Consider the following 16,843-nt stretch of genomic DNA (forward strand, 5'->3'; position numbering starts at 1 on the left):
TGTGTGTTGTATTAGTCCGATTTGCACTACTTTTTTATCACTGTCTTCGAAAACATGTCTTAAAAGTATGTGTACAATTTTATGCATATTGGGTATTTACACTGTTGTCAGCTGTCAAAAAGGTTACATGTGTTATGGTAGCATCAACGAATATTTGTTTTGTATAAAAATAGATTAGAGAACCTGCACCAAATTTTGTTATAAGAATGAAATAAAGTGTATGAAAATTTTAGAAATGTTAAATATTGCTTTTGGTGAACCTGTTACGAGTAAACCAAGGGCATACAAGTGGTACAAAAATTTCAAAGCAGACCTTAAAGGACAGCGGTTTTACAAGCATGGATGAGATTAAAAATGCACAGCTAAGAGACCTATAAACTATCATGTAGAAACAGCTCGTAAAGTGTTTCGGGTATTGGATAAAGCACTGGCATAAGTGTACAGTATGTGCTGAGAAATATTTTGAAGAGGATAACATTGCTGTAGATTAACAAATAATGTTCTTACCACAAAATAAAAATTAATATGTGACCTCGTAGATCAAGCTTTTTGTTTAGAAGTCCAGAACCTCTGTATATGTTTCGAAGAAAATTTCATCAGTGTTTGGAATAGCTGTTGGGCACATGTTTTAAGCAATTTGTCTTAGAATCAGGTGAATAGTGACCGAGATAGAGATTTAGTGTTCCATAAGCATCAAAGGTTTTACATGATTTTGAAACTGTCTATAACGATGGGTTTTCTCCCAAAATTATTAGTTTTTCTTCGTGGCGATTTCAGTAAACCATGCGACTTATTTTCACGTTACTTCCTTACGCGTTCTATTGCGCGAGGCTGACGTTAGCATAAATTGCCACCCTTTGACTGGGACTGCTAATATTATTATAGCTTTAGTTCTTTTTGGGTCGCCTCTTTAATACACGCTGTAATAACATTAGAGACGATTGAACGCTCGTTACTTCGCAAATACCTCCTCTTCTTCGTACTCTATACATTTTCTTGCAATGCTAGACGATTATCCATCACCTCCGGATATCGAAGCATATCAGTAAGTATACAAAGTTAACTGACTGACACTGGCAACTAAGATCCCACGAACAGAAACGACGTATATCACCGCACGCCGATCTACACCGCTAGACAGGTAACGGGCAACAGATTTTGGGTGCCGCTGTATGCCGGTGGCAGCGTTCTTCCGGGAAAGGCCACTTCTCCCACCAAAGCGTTGCTCGCCCTTCAGTTTACAGACAAACTATAGTGAACAGTCTCTCTGCAACGACTGCTCATAGCTCTACAGACGGCAATTTTTTTTTTTCTACAGCCGTTTGCTGTTAGTGGTTGAAAGCTATCAAAAGCGCTGCCAGGTGTCAGTGCTTTCCTAAGCTGACCCGACTGTAGCAGTGTCTTGGTAGTAAAGAATAAGTGTATCAAAACTTCGTGGGTCATGCGGCATTTTTTCACGCATCTCGCCGCTTATGACGTCATATCTCTTGAACTGTGTGTCATACAGTCACATACAAAGTGTTAGAAAATTCCCGTTACAAACTTCTAGGAGTTGTACAGGGGAGTAAGTGGATGGTATTTTCAATTGGAACGCATGTCCGGAAACGAACCGTATCCGTGCTACATCCATTTGAAAACATGTTGGTAAGGCGACCACTTTTGCAAGTAATTGATTAGGCCCGATCCAAAACACATCATTTGTTTTACAATTCCACTCAGTAATAGCCAAACAATTTGCTCGTGTGCTCGTTGACGGGATCTCTTCAACGTGGTGCAGTACGGTCTCTTCACGCCTGCTGGTGGTGAAGATACTCTTTTCTCAAAGCCGTTGCCTAATTGCGGCGAAAAGGAGTTGCTATGAAGACGGACGTTGTGCAAAACGATCTTGATAACGGCGACGAGCAGCTCTTCCATTAATATGAGCTTCGCCACTCAGAAGGATCACGTCGGTGTATTCTGCAAATGTAACTCCGCCTTGTTTCTTTAACACTCATAGACACGTGAAAGAAGCTCGAACCAGGTCAGAGATGTGGGACAGACGTCCAATTATATCAGATGATCCAACGTAACCATCCCCTGCCATGACTACCCTGTTGCAACCTATCCAGCAACATGTTTTCAAACGGCTGCAGAGCGAAAAAAGTAAGTTTCCGGTCATGATTTCCTATTCGAAATATTATTTACGAGTTCTAGAAGCTTGTAACAGGAATTTCTGAACACCTTGTATTTGCGCAGGGACATTCAGCGACATATGTGGATACTGTTTGCAAAATATGTTGCGAATAGTGTAACCAAAGAAGTAACAGATTTAAACGTCATGGATTATGCGGTAGTTTTTCACGCAGCTCATTGTTTAAAACGTCGTATCTCCTGAACTATGATATGTAGGAGGTTCTTACTGCCACAGCGATTGCTGCCTAACAGTAAGGCATATACAGAGGGGTCCAAAAAAATGAATCCACTGTTTAACAGTCCATAACTGGCAAACTAATTGACGGACTTGTCTCATCTTTGGTAGTGTAATAGTTTGTAGTTCCAGCAATGGCCACACAAGCGTTGTATTGCGTTCTTTTGTTTTGTCAGATGGCAGTCGCCACATAGTCAGTGTTTTGTTCTTAGTTGCACCTAGTTACTCGGATAAACATGACTGGCGAAGGCTTACATTCGATGAAAGAAAGTCAGTTTTGAAGTGGTATTGTAAGTACTAAAACATTAATGAGGTTCAACGGCACTGGCGAAATGAGCATCAACGATCTGGACGACCTGTAACAATAACGTGTCCAGCTAACTCCCGTCGTGTGTTACAACAATTCACTCGCCCACCACAGAAGTCTGTGAGACAGTGTGCCCGTGAGTCGCTCAAGTGTTCGGCGAATTTTGAAGACATCAAAGTGGAAGCGCTACTTCCTACTATTGCTACAAGCAATGAACGAGAACGACCCAGATCGTAGAATGTAGTACTGCGAGTGGTTTACTAACATGGTGCGCAACGATGAAGAGTTTGCAGAGATTGTGTGGTCTGATGTGGCACAGTTCAAACTCAGTGCTATATAGTAAATCACCACAATTGCATCCACTGGGCTACCGAAAATCCGAACGTGCATGTAGACAAAGCCGTGAATTTGCCAGAAGTAAATGTGTGGTGTGGATTGTCTTACCTGGGCTTGATTGGGCCATTCTTCATTGACGGCACAGTTACTGGTGAGGTGTACCTTCAGAAGCTCCAGACATCCATTTTACCAGCCATCCTAGACTTGTATGGACACGAAAGAGTTTGCTTTCAACAAGATGGTGCCCCAGCCCACTACCAAAATCGTCTTAGGGCGTATCTCGACGAAAATCTACCAGGAAGATGGATAGACCGTAGAGGTAGTATCCACCACGTTCCCCAGACCTAACTCATCTGGACTTTTACCTGTGGGGAACACTAAAGGACGTCGTGTATCGACAAAAGCCACGCTCACTGGATGAACTTCGAGAATCTATCGTACATTCATGTGCAAATATCCAACTAAACACGTTGCAGTCAGTAGTTGGTGCTGTCGTGCTGCAGTTCGGCGGCATCGTTTGTGGGTGGATGTTAATGGTGACCATTTCGAACACCTACAGTGATATCTTTAAGTTGGACTTTAAGCTACACTTTCGCCAAAAATGAGACAACTCCGTCAATTAGGATGCAAGTTTTGGACTTTTAAACAGTGGATACATTTTTTTGGACCCCTCTGTATGTACCAAGTTTGGTTGAAACTTGTCCAGTAGTTCGGGAAGAGATGCGGAACATACACGCAGACATAAATATATACATCAGTTTTTGTAGCACATATGGACACTGAAACCGCTCCGTGGCAGGTGTCGCGCACAGAAATATCCTCGTGACTGTCACCACTCGAGTAGCAATATCCACTGTCTGTCACGGTCTTGCCGCTTCCAGCTCTATTGATGGAACAGTTGAGATAAGAGCTGAAACTGATGTAATTGGTGATCTCACGAGAGATTATTTCGTGCTCGAGGGACTTGCTCGCCCAGCTTACCGCCGGTGCAGTGGGAAGTAACACGCACGGAGCCCCTCGCGTGGGTGTTGGGTTCTGCGTCGGGTGGGCTTGGCGCCGTGTTGACGGAACCGCAGTGTTTACGCGGTGTGGCACTGCGCGAGCCACGTGTCCGGCCGGGGCGCTGGAGGGGGTCTCGGCCCGTCCCAGGGGACGCAAGCCCCGCCCACCGCCCAATGGGGTCCGCCGGCTGGGGCGGCCGGCAGGCGCCGCCGCGGCAGTCGGCCTGTGCGCTGGGTGCGGAGCACACGCAGCGCAGAGATGCTCTTCAAGGGCAACAGCTCCCGCTTGGAGCTGCTCATCGAGAAGATACAGGCCAACAAGGAGACCGACAGCCACGCCGCCGCCGCAGAAGCTGAATTCAAAGGTGCGTGCGTGCTCGCCACTCGCCAGCTCTGTTCGCACTCCACGCGGTCGGCAGTGCGCCTCTGTTCAGTGATGTAAGAGTGTCATCGTGATGCCTGACGTTTCGGCGAGCGTACGTCGCTTTTTTCCTGTGATCGTAATGCAAAGTTATGTCTCGAGAGAATCTTCTAAGGATCCCGTTTTCTTTTGATAATTTGCAGCCTCTCTTTGTATTTCTCCTCGCCATGGCGACAGAGTGCTAAATATTAGGCCTATACGTTTGTGCAGTTAATAGAACGTGTGTTTCCGATCTCCGCCGCCGAAGGACTGCTGACACCTCGACAACAAGGAAGAGTTAAAGCGCATGTGAACGTTACAGATTATAATACAACACGACACTTCATTCACCAAGACACTTTTATATACGCCACCAAAAAGCTGCTGATATCTTTATTATGATGCAAAGGTTTAAACAATTAATGACACCATCGGGCATGACTTTTAAAGTTTAAAATGGTTTATACCACGTGTTCATTATTGCAAAATGTTACATATCTAGTTAATGCTGGGGATGTACTAATGTATGGCAAATCGCAAGGATGATATAAATTTGTCGAAGTTACTTGAAGCGTAATAAAGATTTCAGTAGCTTCGTGGTGGTAAAAAGAAAAATATTTAAAAAGCTGTGGAGCTTCACCTAAAGATAAAAAAAAAGACTGCTCTGTCGCAACGCAGCGATCGCATTCGAGAAATCCTGATCCCGTAAAAGTCCTGTACAATTACCTTACAACCTTCCTCCGTCATATTGACACGGAAGTGTATTTCTGAAATCTGTGCTCCGTTGTATTCTTCGAATAAGGAAGGACACCGCTGGTGTGTGGCTATCTAAAAATCGGTTGTAGGCGAGGCGTTTCTAATGGGGTGGGCAGGCGTTTGGTCATTGGTACTGAACCTGTTGGAACTCCAATTGTTTCTGTTATCAGACTCGCTTTAGGGGCATAGTATCTTCTTTGGAACTCCGCAAACTTGTCGTTAGTACTTTTAATCGGCCAGTGTCGAGAGAAATGGTTCTCCGGATACAGAGGGTTGAATGTGGATTTTTAGTGCAGTGACATTTGTCTGTAGACAACCATTTCAAGTGTAATGTTATGAGACTGGGAGGTTTAATCGTTGGAGTACGGCCCATGGTTTATTCAACCCGTACAATTTTAATACGTTGTTGAACCTCCTGACATAACCACAACTTTTTCTGAGTAAATAAGCTAATGAGTACACGGTGCATGTTTAGCTATGCTGTTATGTTGTTCTGTTATCTATGTTGCCCGAAGAACGGATCTTGACATCAACGTCGCTCACCTTAGTAATTGTTACTAACTTTTCTAAATAAATCGGCTCTGTGCACGCTAGAAAAAGCTTTCTCGATGCGATGATAGTACATGATGGCTCGATAAATTCTCCTTCCGCACAGATCCTGTCTTCGAAATTTTCTCTCAGCTGTACCTACAATGCTCTGGCTATCGACTTTAAGATCGTGCAATTAGTAGAACGTGAGCGTAGTTGTACTCTTCTAGTGATATCACAGTTGACACGGTGATACTACTAAACGAGCCATACACCAAATGGAGGCTAAAGCCCAGTGGGAATGCACAAATTTGTCACTGCTATTGCACTACGGCCGCGTGTTGCACTGTTCCATGCTTCGCAGACGTCGGGTAGCGCGTTGTGTGTGTGTTGTGCTGCAATTCTGGTGTAAGTCTGCGATATTACAAATGTAATTCTACCGGACACTGGTTATGTATCGACAACACCAAGTCTCACCAATCGGTATCTACAATAATTATTTCGGTTTTCCGTACCGACTGAGTTCGCGATTCTTTGAAATTGTGCGGTGATTCAAATACGACTGCAATTTGTTAGTGTCATCGGTTATTATCGATCGTGGTGCATTTTGTGGGTCACGACAAATTACCGTCACTAGATTTGTATGCGGTTTCCTACAACCCTTCTCCATTCGAGCGAGGTTGTTGTGACAGTTGAATTTTATAAATTTGTGCAATTAGTTTAATATTTTATTGCAATTCTTCCGTGTTCGACAGTAAACGCCACTAAAATGCAAAGCAAGCGAATTATCGTCTAATTGTTGGTTTTTCCCTGCTGCTGTCTTGTAGAAAATTTTGTTTAAGTACTTTTTTGCAATAGCAAGACGACAAATTGCTGCATTTGCTTTTTGTATGAAAGTGTGGAAACATTTTTTTCAACTTCCAACAATGTCATGTGAAGCGCTCCCTTCATAGTGGGAAATAACTAGAACTTTTCTATTCTGTACAATAGTGTGAAATCCTAACGTTGTTGTTGGTCTGTATTATTGCTAAAGGAAGCTTACCAGTATATCGACAGTTGAAGAACTGCACAGTGTGGGTTTTCCAAAATCTGCATGATTTGTGGCGACGCTATTGGATTTCAACGTATTGCTTGTAACAGCCAGACATTCCTATCGATCAGTGTTGGTGTATATTAACGGACAACAAATACATGTCCCACGGATCTGGAAAGGCGCCAACAGCGTGCTGGACTCTGCAAGGCTTTCCAAATACCTGAAAAGTAGGCTGCCTTGTGTCAAAGATCGATAATGTATGAAAGTACGGAATCTTGTTAGACTAAAGAGGGGAGGAGGATCTGTAGTAATACTCTCAACCTCGTCCCCGCCCATGTGTGATTACGATTATTTTTACCGAAGCGAAAGAATTTAAATCAGGGGCTGTAAACTTTTTCAGCCTACCACCCACTTTAGTATCTCTGATAGTGCTTAAATGTTTTTAACTGCACAACAGTTCCACAGTAATGGTTACTTATAAAGTAAAAGTAACTTCGTTATAAAATTTATAAAGTAGAGTTGTAGCAAATTGAATATGTGATGATAATTACTTTCCAAATTTTTGTTAAAATTTTATGAAAACCTAATGCAAAATATCTTAAACCCCAACGCCTTCCATGAAATTTTGGAATGCTCACTAGTGGACGATAGGGGCAATCTTGATTGACTACCACTGACTTCGAACTGAACTGAGAAGGCGTCACGCAATGAAACGGGTTTGTTTCGCCTGCAAAAGTCACCAGAGTAGCTTATGGAGAGCACAATTTCGATCGTTACCATCATGACCAAGTCTTTCTTGAAGTAATGCGGAAGGCTGATTTTTGTAATTATTAGGCGTAGAGGAACTGACGCGTTACGTCCATTGCTCTGCGGTCTTAGCTGGCACTCAGGTAGAAAACCACGAAAAAAAATAAGCAAATACATATTAACGGCTGGTCGAGGCATAGCCTGATGCGTTATTAATACGTCATAGCCACCCTCGAGAGCAAGGACGTACGGACTAGAGACTGGAAATGTTTATGTAGAACACGAGAATTATTTCTTGTCAACAGCTTGAGTTAAGTGTTACATAAAACTCATTACAAGAGTGCATGACGGTAGTAATCAAGTAGCTGTTAGGATGAACACTCAGTATTTTTGCAATGGTTGGTTGAAGTAACTGCTTCAAGAGCTTTGCACAACATAGTGTGGAACTAATATATAAAACAAAAGTGGTTCAGACGACTCACGGACTTAGTTGACATATTATTTTTGTGAAACACTAGTACAGTACCTCGCCTACAAAACTTAGAGGAAAGCAGTGTGCTGTGGTTTTTCACTTCACTCGGATGTGGTGCCCAAGGAACACACGTCGGAGACTTGGTCGTGCTCCACGATCTATCTGTTGACGCCGTAGAAAACGTAAATATCGACGTGATAATGTTTTTACTGAGAATATTAACATTGGCTGAATCCGTCAGTAGTATAATGCCGTAAACGTGCGACTAGTTTTGAATGACAGAAGCGTCGCGTTGTTTGCGTTTGATGTGATGACCGAGGAATGAAAGGAAAGCAACTTCAGATGCGCTGTTTACGAAAAGCAGATTTAGCGTCCCTGTATCATGTACGGACCACCACCCTTACGCCCTTACTTGGCGCTCAAATTTTTAAAACATATATCTATACCCACGTCTACCGTGTAGTTCAGTCATGTCCACCGTTGGATTCCAATCAACTACCAATTATACTTAACGTACGGTATTCATTGAAATTAAGGGGATGAACTCTGACCTGGTCTGCACTCAAATATCATCAGAATATCAGACTAGTAGCATTTCAGCTTTTGACGCTTCACTGAGACCACCCATTTTTTCGGGATCGTAATCTCGTTGCGCTGACACATAAGAGTATATCAGATTGTGAAAGGCACTAACCATCGGCACCTCATGCACCACCCAGTTGGGACTCTCGCTCTTTATCAAACTACTTTCTGTTCTCGTCTATGAAATTCCTTTCGTAGGACACAAGTGGCTTTCAAACAATCAACACATGTTCAGAAAAAACTAATGTGAAAACATGTAAGCTCCCTACCAGATTTTTCCTATTGCAGTTTGTTAATATTCAGCTTCCGATATAGAAGAGAGGCGGGCTGACATCTGTATAACGGAATGTTACTAAAAATAACCGTGTGCGCTGACAAATACGATAGCGGTTGGAATCTATAAGTAAAAGTAATCAGAGGAAATATTGAATTTCGTTACTGTTGGCTGTTATTTTCCAAATAATCAGTCAATGCATATCCATTCAAAGTCACACGATCCGGTCTACATAAAATAGTCATATATGTCGAGTTTTGATATAGTCCTCCCAACGTTAAATAATGCGAGATCCATATGCTGCTATTCTCTCTCACAGTCGCTAAACTTCACTGGAGATTAAATTAATGAAGAAAATACTAGGGTGCAGTTCCACACCGCTCATATATATCGATCGCACCCCATTAAATCATTTGGCGGAGCTCCTGCCGCAGCGCAACCAACCGCTCGTGCTCCAAGCTCACATTGTCGCTCCACGACGTGTCCAAACCCGTGTTAGTCGTGAGGCAGTGCAAAGACAACCAGCGGAAGAAACAGTACACCGTCTCTGCTGGGTGCGTCACACGCGGTACGCTTACGCTAATCTTGAATTCCAGACAGTTTGCACCGTGTCCGCAAATATTTGATTGGCTAAAAGTGTTTTTGATCTGCCCAGTGCTTTAGTCTGGGTGGAGAATGTTAATCGGAAACGGAAGTAAAATCACGTACGCCCGAGGAAGCGGGATAACAGTATCAAAAAAGTACTCTGAGAAACATCCAAACCAGACTTATTGTGCGTTACATTTCCTACGGTTGAATGCAAAAAAAAAGGGGGTCAAATGGCTCTGAGCACTATGGGACTTAAACACCTGAGGTCATCAGTTCCCTAGAACTTAGAATTACTTAAACCTAACTAACCCAAGGACATCACACACAACCATGCCTGAGGCAGGATTCGAACCTGCCACAGTAGCAGTTGCGCGGTTCCGGACTGAAGCGCCTAGAACCGCTCGGCCACCGCGACCGGCGGTTGAGTGTATGTTTAGCTTTAGGAAAGATAAAGGCAGCTGAGAGACAGCTCCAGTGTTGTGGAGAGGTAAGAGTTAAGAATAATCAAGACGCTTTCTAGGGCTTCGTCGACCTAGAAACTCCATTCGACGACGTACAAAGGCTCGTAACATTGAAGTTATCAGGAAAATAAGAACATGCTATAGAGAAATACGGCAAATGCAAAGTATGTACGAGGACCAGGATGGAAATATTGGAATGGGAGACAAAGAACGGAGTGATCGGATTAAACAAGATGTAGAATCCGGATGTAGTGTTTCACTCCCTACTGTTCAATCTGCACGTCGAAGGGGCAGTGATGGAAATAAAAGAAAGGTTCGGGATTGGGATTTTTTTTTCAAGATGAAACGTCATCAATGATAAGGTTCACTGATGCTGATGACATTGACATCTTCACAAGGGAACCTCCCCATCGCACCCCCCCCCCCCTCCCCCCCTCAGATTTAGTTATAAGTTGGCACAGTGGATAGGCTTTGAGAAACTGAACACAGATCAATCGAGAACACAAGAAGAAGTTGTGTGGAACTACAAAAAAAATAAGGAAAATATACAAACTGAGTAGTCCATGCGCAACATAAGCAACATCCAGGTTAGTGCCAGTTCAGGAGCGCCGTGGTCCCGTAGTTAGCGTGAGTAACTGCGGAGCGAGAGAACCTGGGTTCAAGTCTTTCCGCGAGTGAAAAAGTTTAATTTTTTATTTTCAGTTTATGTGACAAACTCTTATGTTTTCATCACTTTTTTGGGAGCGATTATCACGTCCACAAGAAAACCTAAATCGGACAAGGTAGAAGAATCTTTTTACCCATTCGCCAAGTGTACTAGTTACGTGGGTCAACAACATATTCCTGTCATGTGACGCACATGCCGTCACCAGTGTCGTATAGAATATATCAGACATGTTTTCCTGTGGAGGAATCGGATGCGATCAAATGTTTTCTTTTAGTCTACTAATCGCACGGTTTTGCGGTGCGGTCGCAAAACACAGACACTAAACTTATTACAGTGAACAGAGGCGTCAATGAACTAACGGACAGATCATAACTTTGCGAAAATAAAGAAACTAAAATTTTCACTCGAGGGAAGACTTCAACCAATGACCTCTCGTTCCACAGCTGCTCACACTAACCACGGGACCACGGAGCTCCTGAGCTCAGATCATTCTTGATGTTGCCTATCTTGCACATGGACTACTCAGTTCGTATATATTGCTCATTTTTTTCATAGTTCCATACAACTTCTTCCTGTTTTCTCGATTGATCTGTGTTCAATTTTTCCAGGCCTATCTACTGTGCCAACTTATAACTAAATCTGAGAGGGGTGCGATGGGGAGGTTCCCTTGTCAGTGAAAGTGAGGAAGAATTACAAAAGCTGTTGCACGGATTGAATAGTCTAATGAGCACAGGGTACGAATGGACAGTAAATTGAAAAAAGATGAAATAGTGAGTAACTGAGTGCCATTAGTGATAATAACAGGAGTGGTGCCCACCAAGTTAAGTGAAGGTATTCTGCTACCTTGGGGACAAAATAGCGCGTGACGGCTGAAGCAAAGAAGAAATAAGAAGCAGACTGGCGTAGCAACGAGTGCACTCCTCTTCAAAAGATGTCTTCTCGCGCCAACTGTAGGCCTTTATTTGAGGAAGTATGTTAAGAAGGGACTGATGAGGAAAACCGGTAAAGAAAGACAATCGAAGTTAGAAGGATGTTGAAAATTAAATGTAATAATAAGGTAAGAAATGAGGTTCTATGCAAGCAACTGAAAAAAGTATGTACATTTGCAACATATGTTTTATCATTTTATCAAATGCATATTTGCGTACATATACATCTATGTTGCGTACATGGGGGGGGGGGGGGGGGGAGGGAGGTTGTGCCCGGCGTCACCATTTGTACAGCGACACAATTTTTTCGCACTAGGTATCGCAGTTCCAACAGGAAACGCGTAATGCGGGTCAGAAACACTACAATTGCCTTTTAACGCGGCTGGCTACATCTCACAAATGCGTGAAAACCGCAGTCTCATTACAGTCTTTAATTACTCAACAACTGTGGTGCTCCTTTACACTGACAAAGCACGCTCTTCGAATCAGGTGCAGGCTCTTACGTCGAAGCTAGCAATTACGTGCTGAAGGCGGCTCTTTCTGGCTGTCCGTTGACGAATTGAAGGGCCCTCGGGAGTTCTAAACGCGTTGTGAAACCCCCTGAGAATAAACATCGCGGCCCAAGAAAGCACTCCATTAAGCAGTACTTTATAATGGCATTAAGGGAGTTTTTAATGTAGCGCCCTAAGCAGCGCTGGAAATGGAAAAGCGGTCGTTACATTATTTTCTCTGAAGGCATCCGCTTTTTCTTGCTACTCTTTGGTTCTCGAGGTGGTATGGGGGAGGTGTGTTGTTTACAAATTACTGTTTTGCACGAACTTAATTTCCATCCGTGGATTGCTGCAGAAAATTTATTTTATTCATCTCGGGAATGCTGTGATTTAGTGCTGGAAATGGTTTACAGAGCTTTACATAATATACCCTGATCGCTCTTTCCTTGCCTAATTTTCCCAATGGTACAGGCTCCGTTTTGTGCTTTTTGTTTCATAATTATTTGACTTCTGTGCACGGATGCTGTTCCTGTGAACAATTTACCCACTTTTGGCCTTACTGTAGAAATATACACCGTTCACAATTATTTTGATCGCACTGGAATAAGTCATTATCAGAATCAGCATATTTTTAGAAGAGTAACACGTCGAACAGTCATTGATACGCCGTTCTGTTGGACGCAGTCAGCTCGATCTTGAGGTCACGTGTCAATATTTGGCTGACTGGATGTACAACTAATTACGGGCCATGAAATCGACTGTACGGCCCAGGAGAACACCATACCTATCAAAGTGGAAGCAGGGCATACGGCTTCTTCCGAGACCACACGGTCAGAGAAGCGAAACGTTTGCGGTGTCTGTGGCTTACCAGGCTCACTGCATCACATTTTAACTGACTAACTTTTAAGCAACATAGATTTCACTCTATACCAGACGGTGATTAGGCAATTGTGGCGCTATTGCCAAAATTGTGTGTAGCATCCAGACTCATCCCTAAATTGATAGCCGTCTCTAATGACCTAGCTATCTACGGGACTGTAAACTCTTCCATCTTCCTTCTAAATTGATACATATGGGATTTGTTACACAGTGGCTGGCTCCTCGAACACTTGTTCTCAGTCGACCGTTACATTTTTCTGGAGTGATTTGCAACATGGCCGTGTTTAGTGGCTTTACGCTCATGCGTATGTGTTCGAGCACGTTGAAAATGTGTGACCTTTAAGCGAAGATGCTCAAGACAAAGTTGTTAAGCCCCTACAGCAATACCCCGAGTAGTCAATAATCATTGGGAGCTAAACTAGCTTATCTGAATTCCTTGTAAGCAATCTGGGAATCGTATACATGTTCTGTGTGTGTTTTAGAGTTTCACCTGTTTGTTTTTTCTGGATCCCTGTGTAGACCAAATCTGCATGTGCTGAATCGCCTAAAATCTCTCTCTTAGCCTGATATAAAAGTAAGCTGAGTAATGAACTTGGAAGTCATTTGAGCGTTACGTAACTGAGTATTCCGCTTTACTTAGGTGGGGTAAAATGCTAAGCGCTCACTTCTTGAAGGATAGTGAACCGAGGAGAAGTCTAATATACGCTTCGCTTTGCATAATCCCGCTATGTAATTTCCTTCTGCTGCGATGTTTACGATCAAACTGTTGGCTATTCACGCTATCGACAGCTTAATTTTATGAAGGATGAAGTAGTTACATAGAAGCATATTTGTGTTAGAGTCTCTAATGCACGTGCGGTTCTGCTGCTGCAGTCCGGAACCGCAGGGCTGCTACGGTCGCAGGTTCGAATCCTGCCTCGGGCATGGGTGTGTGTGATGTCCTTAGGTTAGTAAGGTTTACGTAGTTCTAAGTTCTAGGGGACTTATGACCTAAGATGTTGAGTCCCATAGTGCTCAGATCCATTTGAACCCAAATGCGCTCTTATCACAAGGACTTTTGCCAAATGGGGTGGTCTTGGTAGGCTGCTCTACTGTTGCTCACGAAAAGAGACATTGTTGGACAGAAATAATCACAGTGAATGACGGGCGACGTGAAACTCAATACATACGTAATAGAAGTGGTGTGGTACGAGGGTGTTTACAAAAGTTCTCGGAACGGAAAAGAAGAAAAAGTACTTACATCACTGAAACTTTATTTTTCATTAAAGTCTCCTTGTAAATTAATGCACTTGGTCCAGTGATGTTTCAGTGTCTTTATCCCATCTCGAAAATGAGTTTCCTCCAGGCCTGCAAAATAGTTGTCAATTCCGGCTATCAATTCTTCGTTTGAAGTCAATCTTTGTCCACCAGGAAAAATTTTCAGTTTTGGGAAGAGATGGAAGTCTGACGAAGCCAAATCAGGTGAATAAGGCGGGTGTGGCAACAGCTCACACCTTGTATGGTGTAATTTTGCCATGGTGACGGCAGAAGTGTGCGGGCGCGCGTTGTCTTGCGTCAAGAGTCGCGGCACCCATCTTGCAGATAATTTTTTCATTTTTAATTCTTCAGTTAAAATATGATATATCCTTTCTGATGACATCTGGCAAGCATCAGAAATTTCACACACTTTCAATCGGCGATCCTTCACGACCATTTTGTGCACTTTTGCAATGATTTCTGGAGTAGCGACACATCTTGGCCAGCCACTGCGCGCATCGTCATCTAAGCTCTTCCGACTAAATTTAAATTCATTGTCCACTTGGCAACAGTTGAAGATGAAGGAGCAGAATCCCCCAGTGTGTTCTGGAAATCGGCATGAATGTCCTTTGCTTTCATACCTTTTTGCACGAAGTACTTAATCACTGCTCGAATCTCTATTTTTTTCCATCTTCGCAAATCACTGCGCGGAAACAACAGAGTCACCTCACCGCCACAACTATCTTCCAAGAGCACTGACGTGGCACGTGTTAACCGGCAACAGTCGAATGAATATCGCGTGAACAACTCGTTGCGCTAGCGTTGACCTCTCGTGGTGATTCCGAGAACCTTTCAAACCGCCCTCCTATATTTAGAACGAAAAAAGGTACGGATTTCACTACATGCAAAGGCAAGATACAAATATAAATAACGCTCATGTCTGATACAAGTCAGTCTCCCACCATCAAGCTCGATATCGGACTCTCAGTAAGGAACATGTCCGCAGCTCGTGGTCTAGTGGTTGGCGTTGCCCCCTCTAGATCACGGGGTCTCGGGTTAGATTCCCGGCCGGGTTGGAAATTTTCTCTGCCTGGGGACTGTGTCTCTGTGTTGTCTTAATCATCGTCATTCGTGACAGTGGCTAGATTAGACTGTGTGACAAATTGGACTGAGTAAAAATTGGGACTTCATACGGGCGCTGATGACCGCGCAGTTGAGTGCCCCACTGTTAGGCGACGGGATGTTCGTCGAGAAACGCATCCGCCAAGAGCATGCCGGGCATGCGCTATAGGGTTTAGGTCTGGGGAGTATGCAGAACGTTCCATAGTTCAATATCTGCACCTTCGAAAGTGTCAACGGTCCAGTGTGGGTCGGCGTCGTCCGCAAATAGAAATTCGGGGCCTACCGCATCCCTAAACAGACAGACATGATCTAGAATAATCTCCCTGCAATACAGCTATGCTGTACCAGTATCTCACGCAAAGATACGCATGCCCACACCATAACGTATAAGCCACACCGATGACGTTCATGTGCATTCTATGGAGTGTGCCGTGTTCCCCTCTCGTCCCGCAGTATCTAGTAACCGGAATCCACTTGCCACAGTGAAGCAGTAGCATTTTCAGTGGCCTTTTTAATCGCGAGATAACTGTTCGAAACATCCATTATTGTGGGCACATTAGACACGCTCTGACCGACTTCGAGCCGTCCACGATCGTAAGCGCTCAGATGACGTCCTATAGACGTGTGGCCGTACCAAGCGGAAAGTCGCACTAATCGGTTCCACAACTACGTTCGTTAAACACCGTACTGCATGAACTGTCGAATGCATACAGAACATTCGTGTACAGGCTTCGGTGAAATTAACATGTCCCGCCCTCTACATTCCCTTTTATTGTTATTGCTCGGGTGTTCCGTAACAACTATCGATTGTTCCGTAGCAATTGGCAGTTGTTTCTTAGTGTCAGTATGTTCGCCTTGGTAGCTTGGCAGCGCGGCAGCTAACAGAAGGGCACGGGATCGTTTCCTGGGCGAGCCGGAGATTTTCTCCGCTTATTGTCTAGGTGTTGTTTCCTTACATTCGTATCGTAGTAACAGACAAGAAAATCTGCCCCAATAAATTGTCGCATCGTCTTTCCATTGCTGAGAAGGCTGAACTGGCACGAACTGAAAGCCACTAATTCAAAATAAATAAAGAATGTCGATGATTAGCAATTGTCAGGCAGCATATTTCCCAATCACTTCTCTCAGCCCTCGATGCTCCAGAACACCTGACATTACCATTAGCAGCAGTTTGCACGTAGTGTTGCGCGTCCTGACAACACCTGGCAGCATTTCTTTCAGTTCTGCGTTAATGTGTTGTGCCCTCCTCCGCTTTGACGGCTGTTTCGCAACCACCTTGAGATGCCCTTGCTCACCTTGCAGCGGTGCCATACTATACAGCTGTGTCACCACAAGCCCCGTGAACCTATTGTTAATTTGACATGCATCTTTTTTTTCCCACTTGCAACGTGGAACATAAAGCTTTGTGGTCAAATAAAAACCGGAGCAAAATTGCTTTTACATAAGAAAGATTGCTTAATAAATGGAAACCAGCGTCAGAATATATTTTTAGGTACCTTAAAACTCAAAATACACAATATTTAGCACAGATTTAATGGTCAAAGTATCCTCTAACAATGTTGGCATCCAATCAAAATTACCCTCGTAGCACATCTACATTTATAGTCCGCCCCAGTAGCTGAGTGGT

General features: G+C 43.6%; 1 protein-coding gene across 1 annotated transcript in view; it reads left to right on the top strand.

The window, feature by feature from the left end:
* The first annotated feature begins 4,285 nt into the window (after window positions 1–4,285).
* LOC126353831 (zinc finger protein 423 homolog) overlaps window positions 4,286–16,843 on the top strand; it is a 235,262-nt gene continuing 222,704 nt past the window's right edge. Inside the window, exon 1 of the mRNA XM_050002964.1 lies at window positions 4,286–4,416. Within this exon, the coding sequence (XP_049858921.1) occupies window positions 4,311–4,416 (106 nt within the window). The 5' untranslated portion in view covers window positions 4,286–4,310. The remainder of the gene's footprint in view (window positions 4,417–16,843) is intronic.

The sequence above is a fragment of the Schistocerca gregaria genome, chromosome 3, assembly GCF_023897955.1.
Source record: "Schistocerca gregaria isolate iqSchGreg1 chromosome 3, iqSchGreg1.2, whole genome shotgun sequence".
Taxonomy (NCBI): domain Eukaryota; kingdom Metazoa; phylum Arthropoda; class Insecta; order Orthoptera; family Acrididae; genus Schistocerca; species Schistocerca gregaria.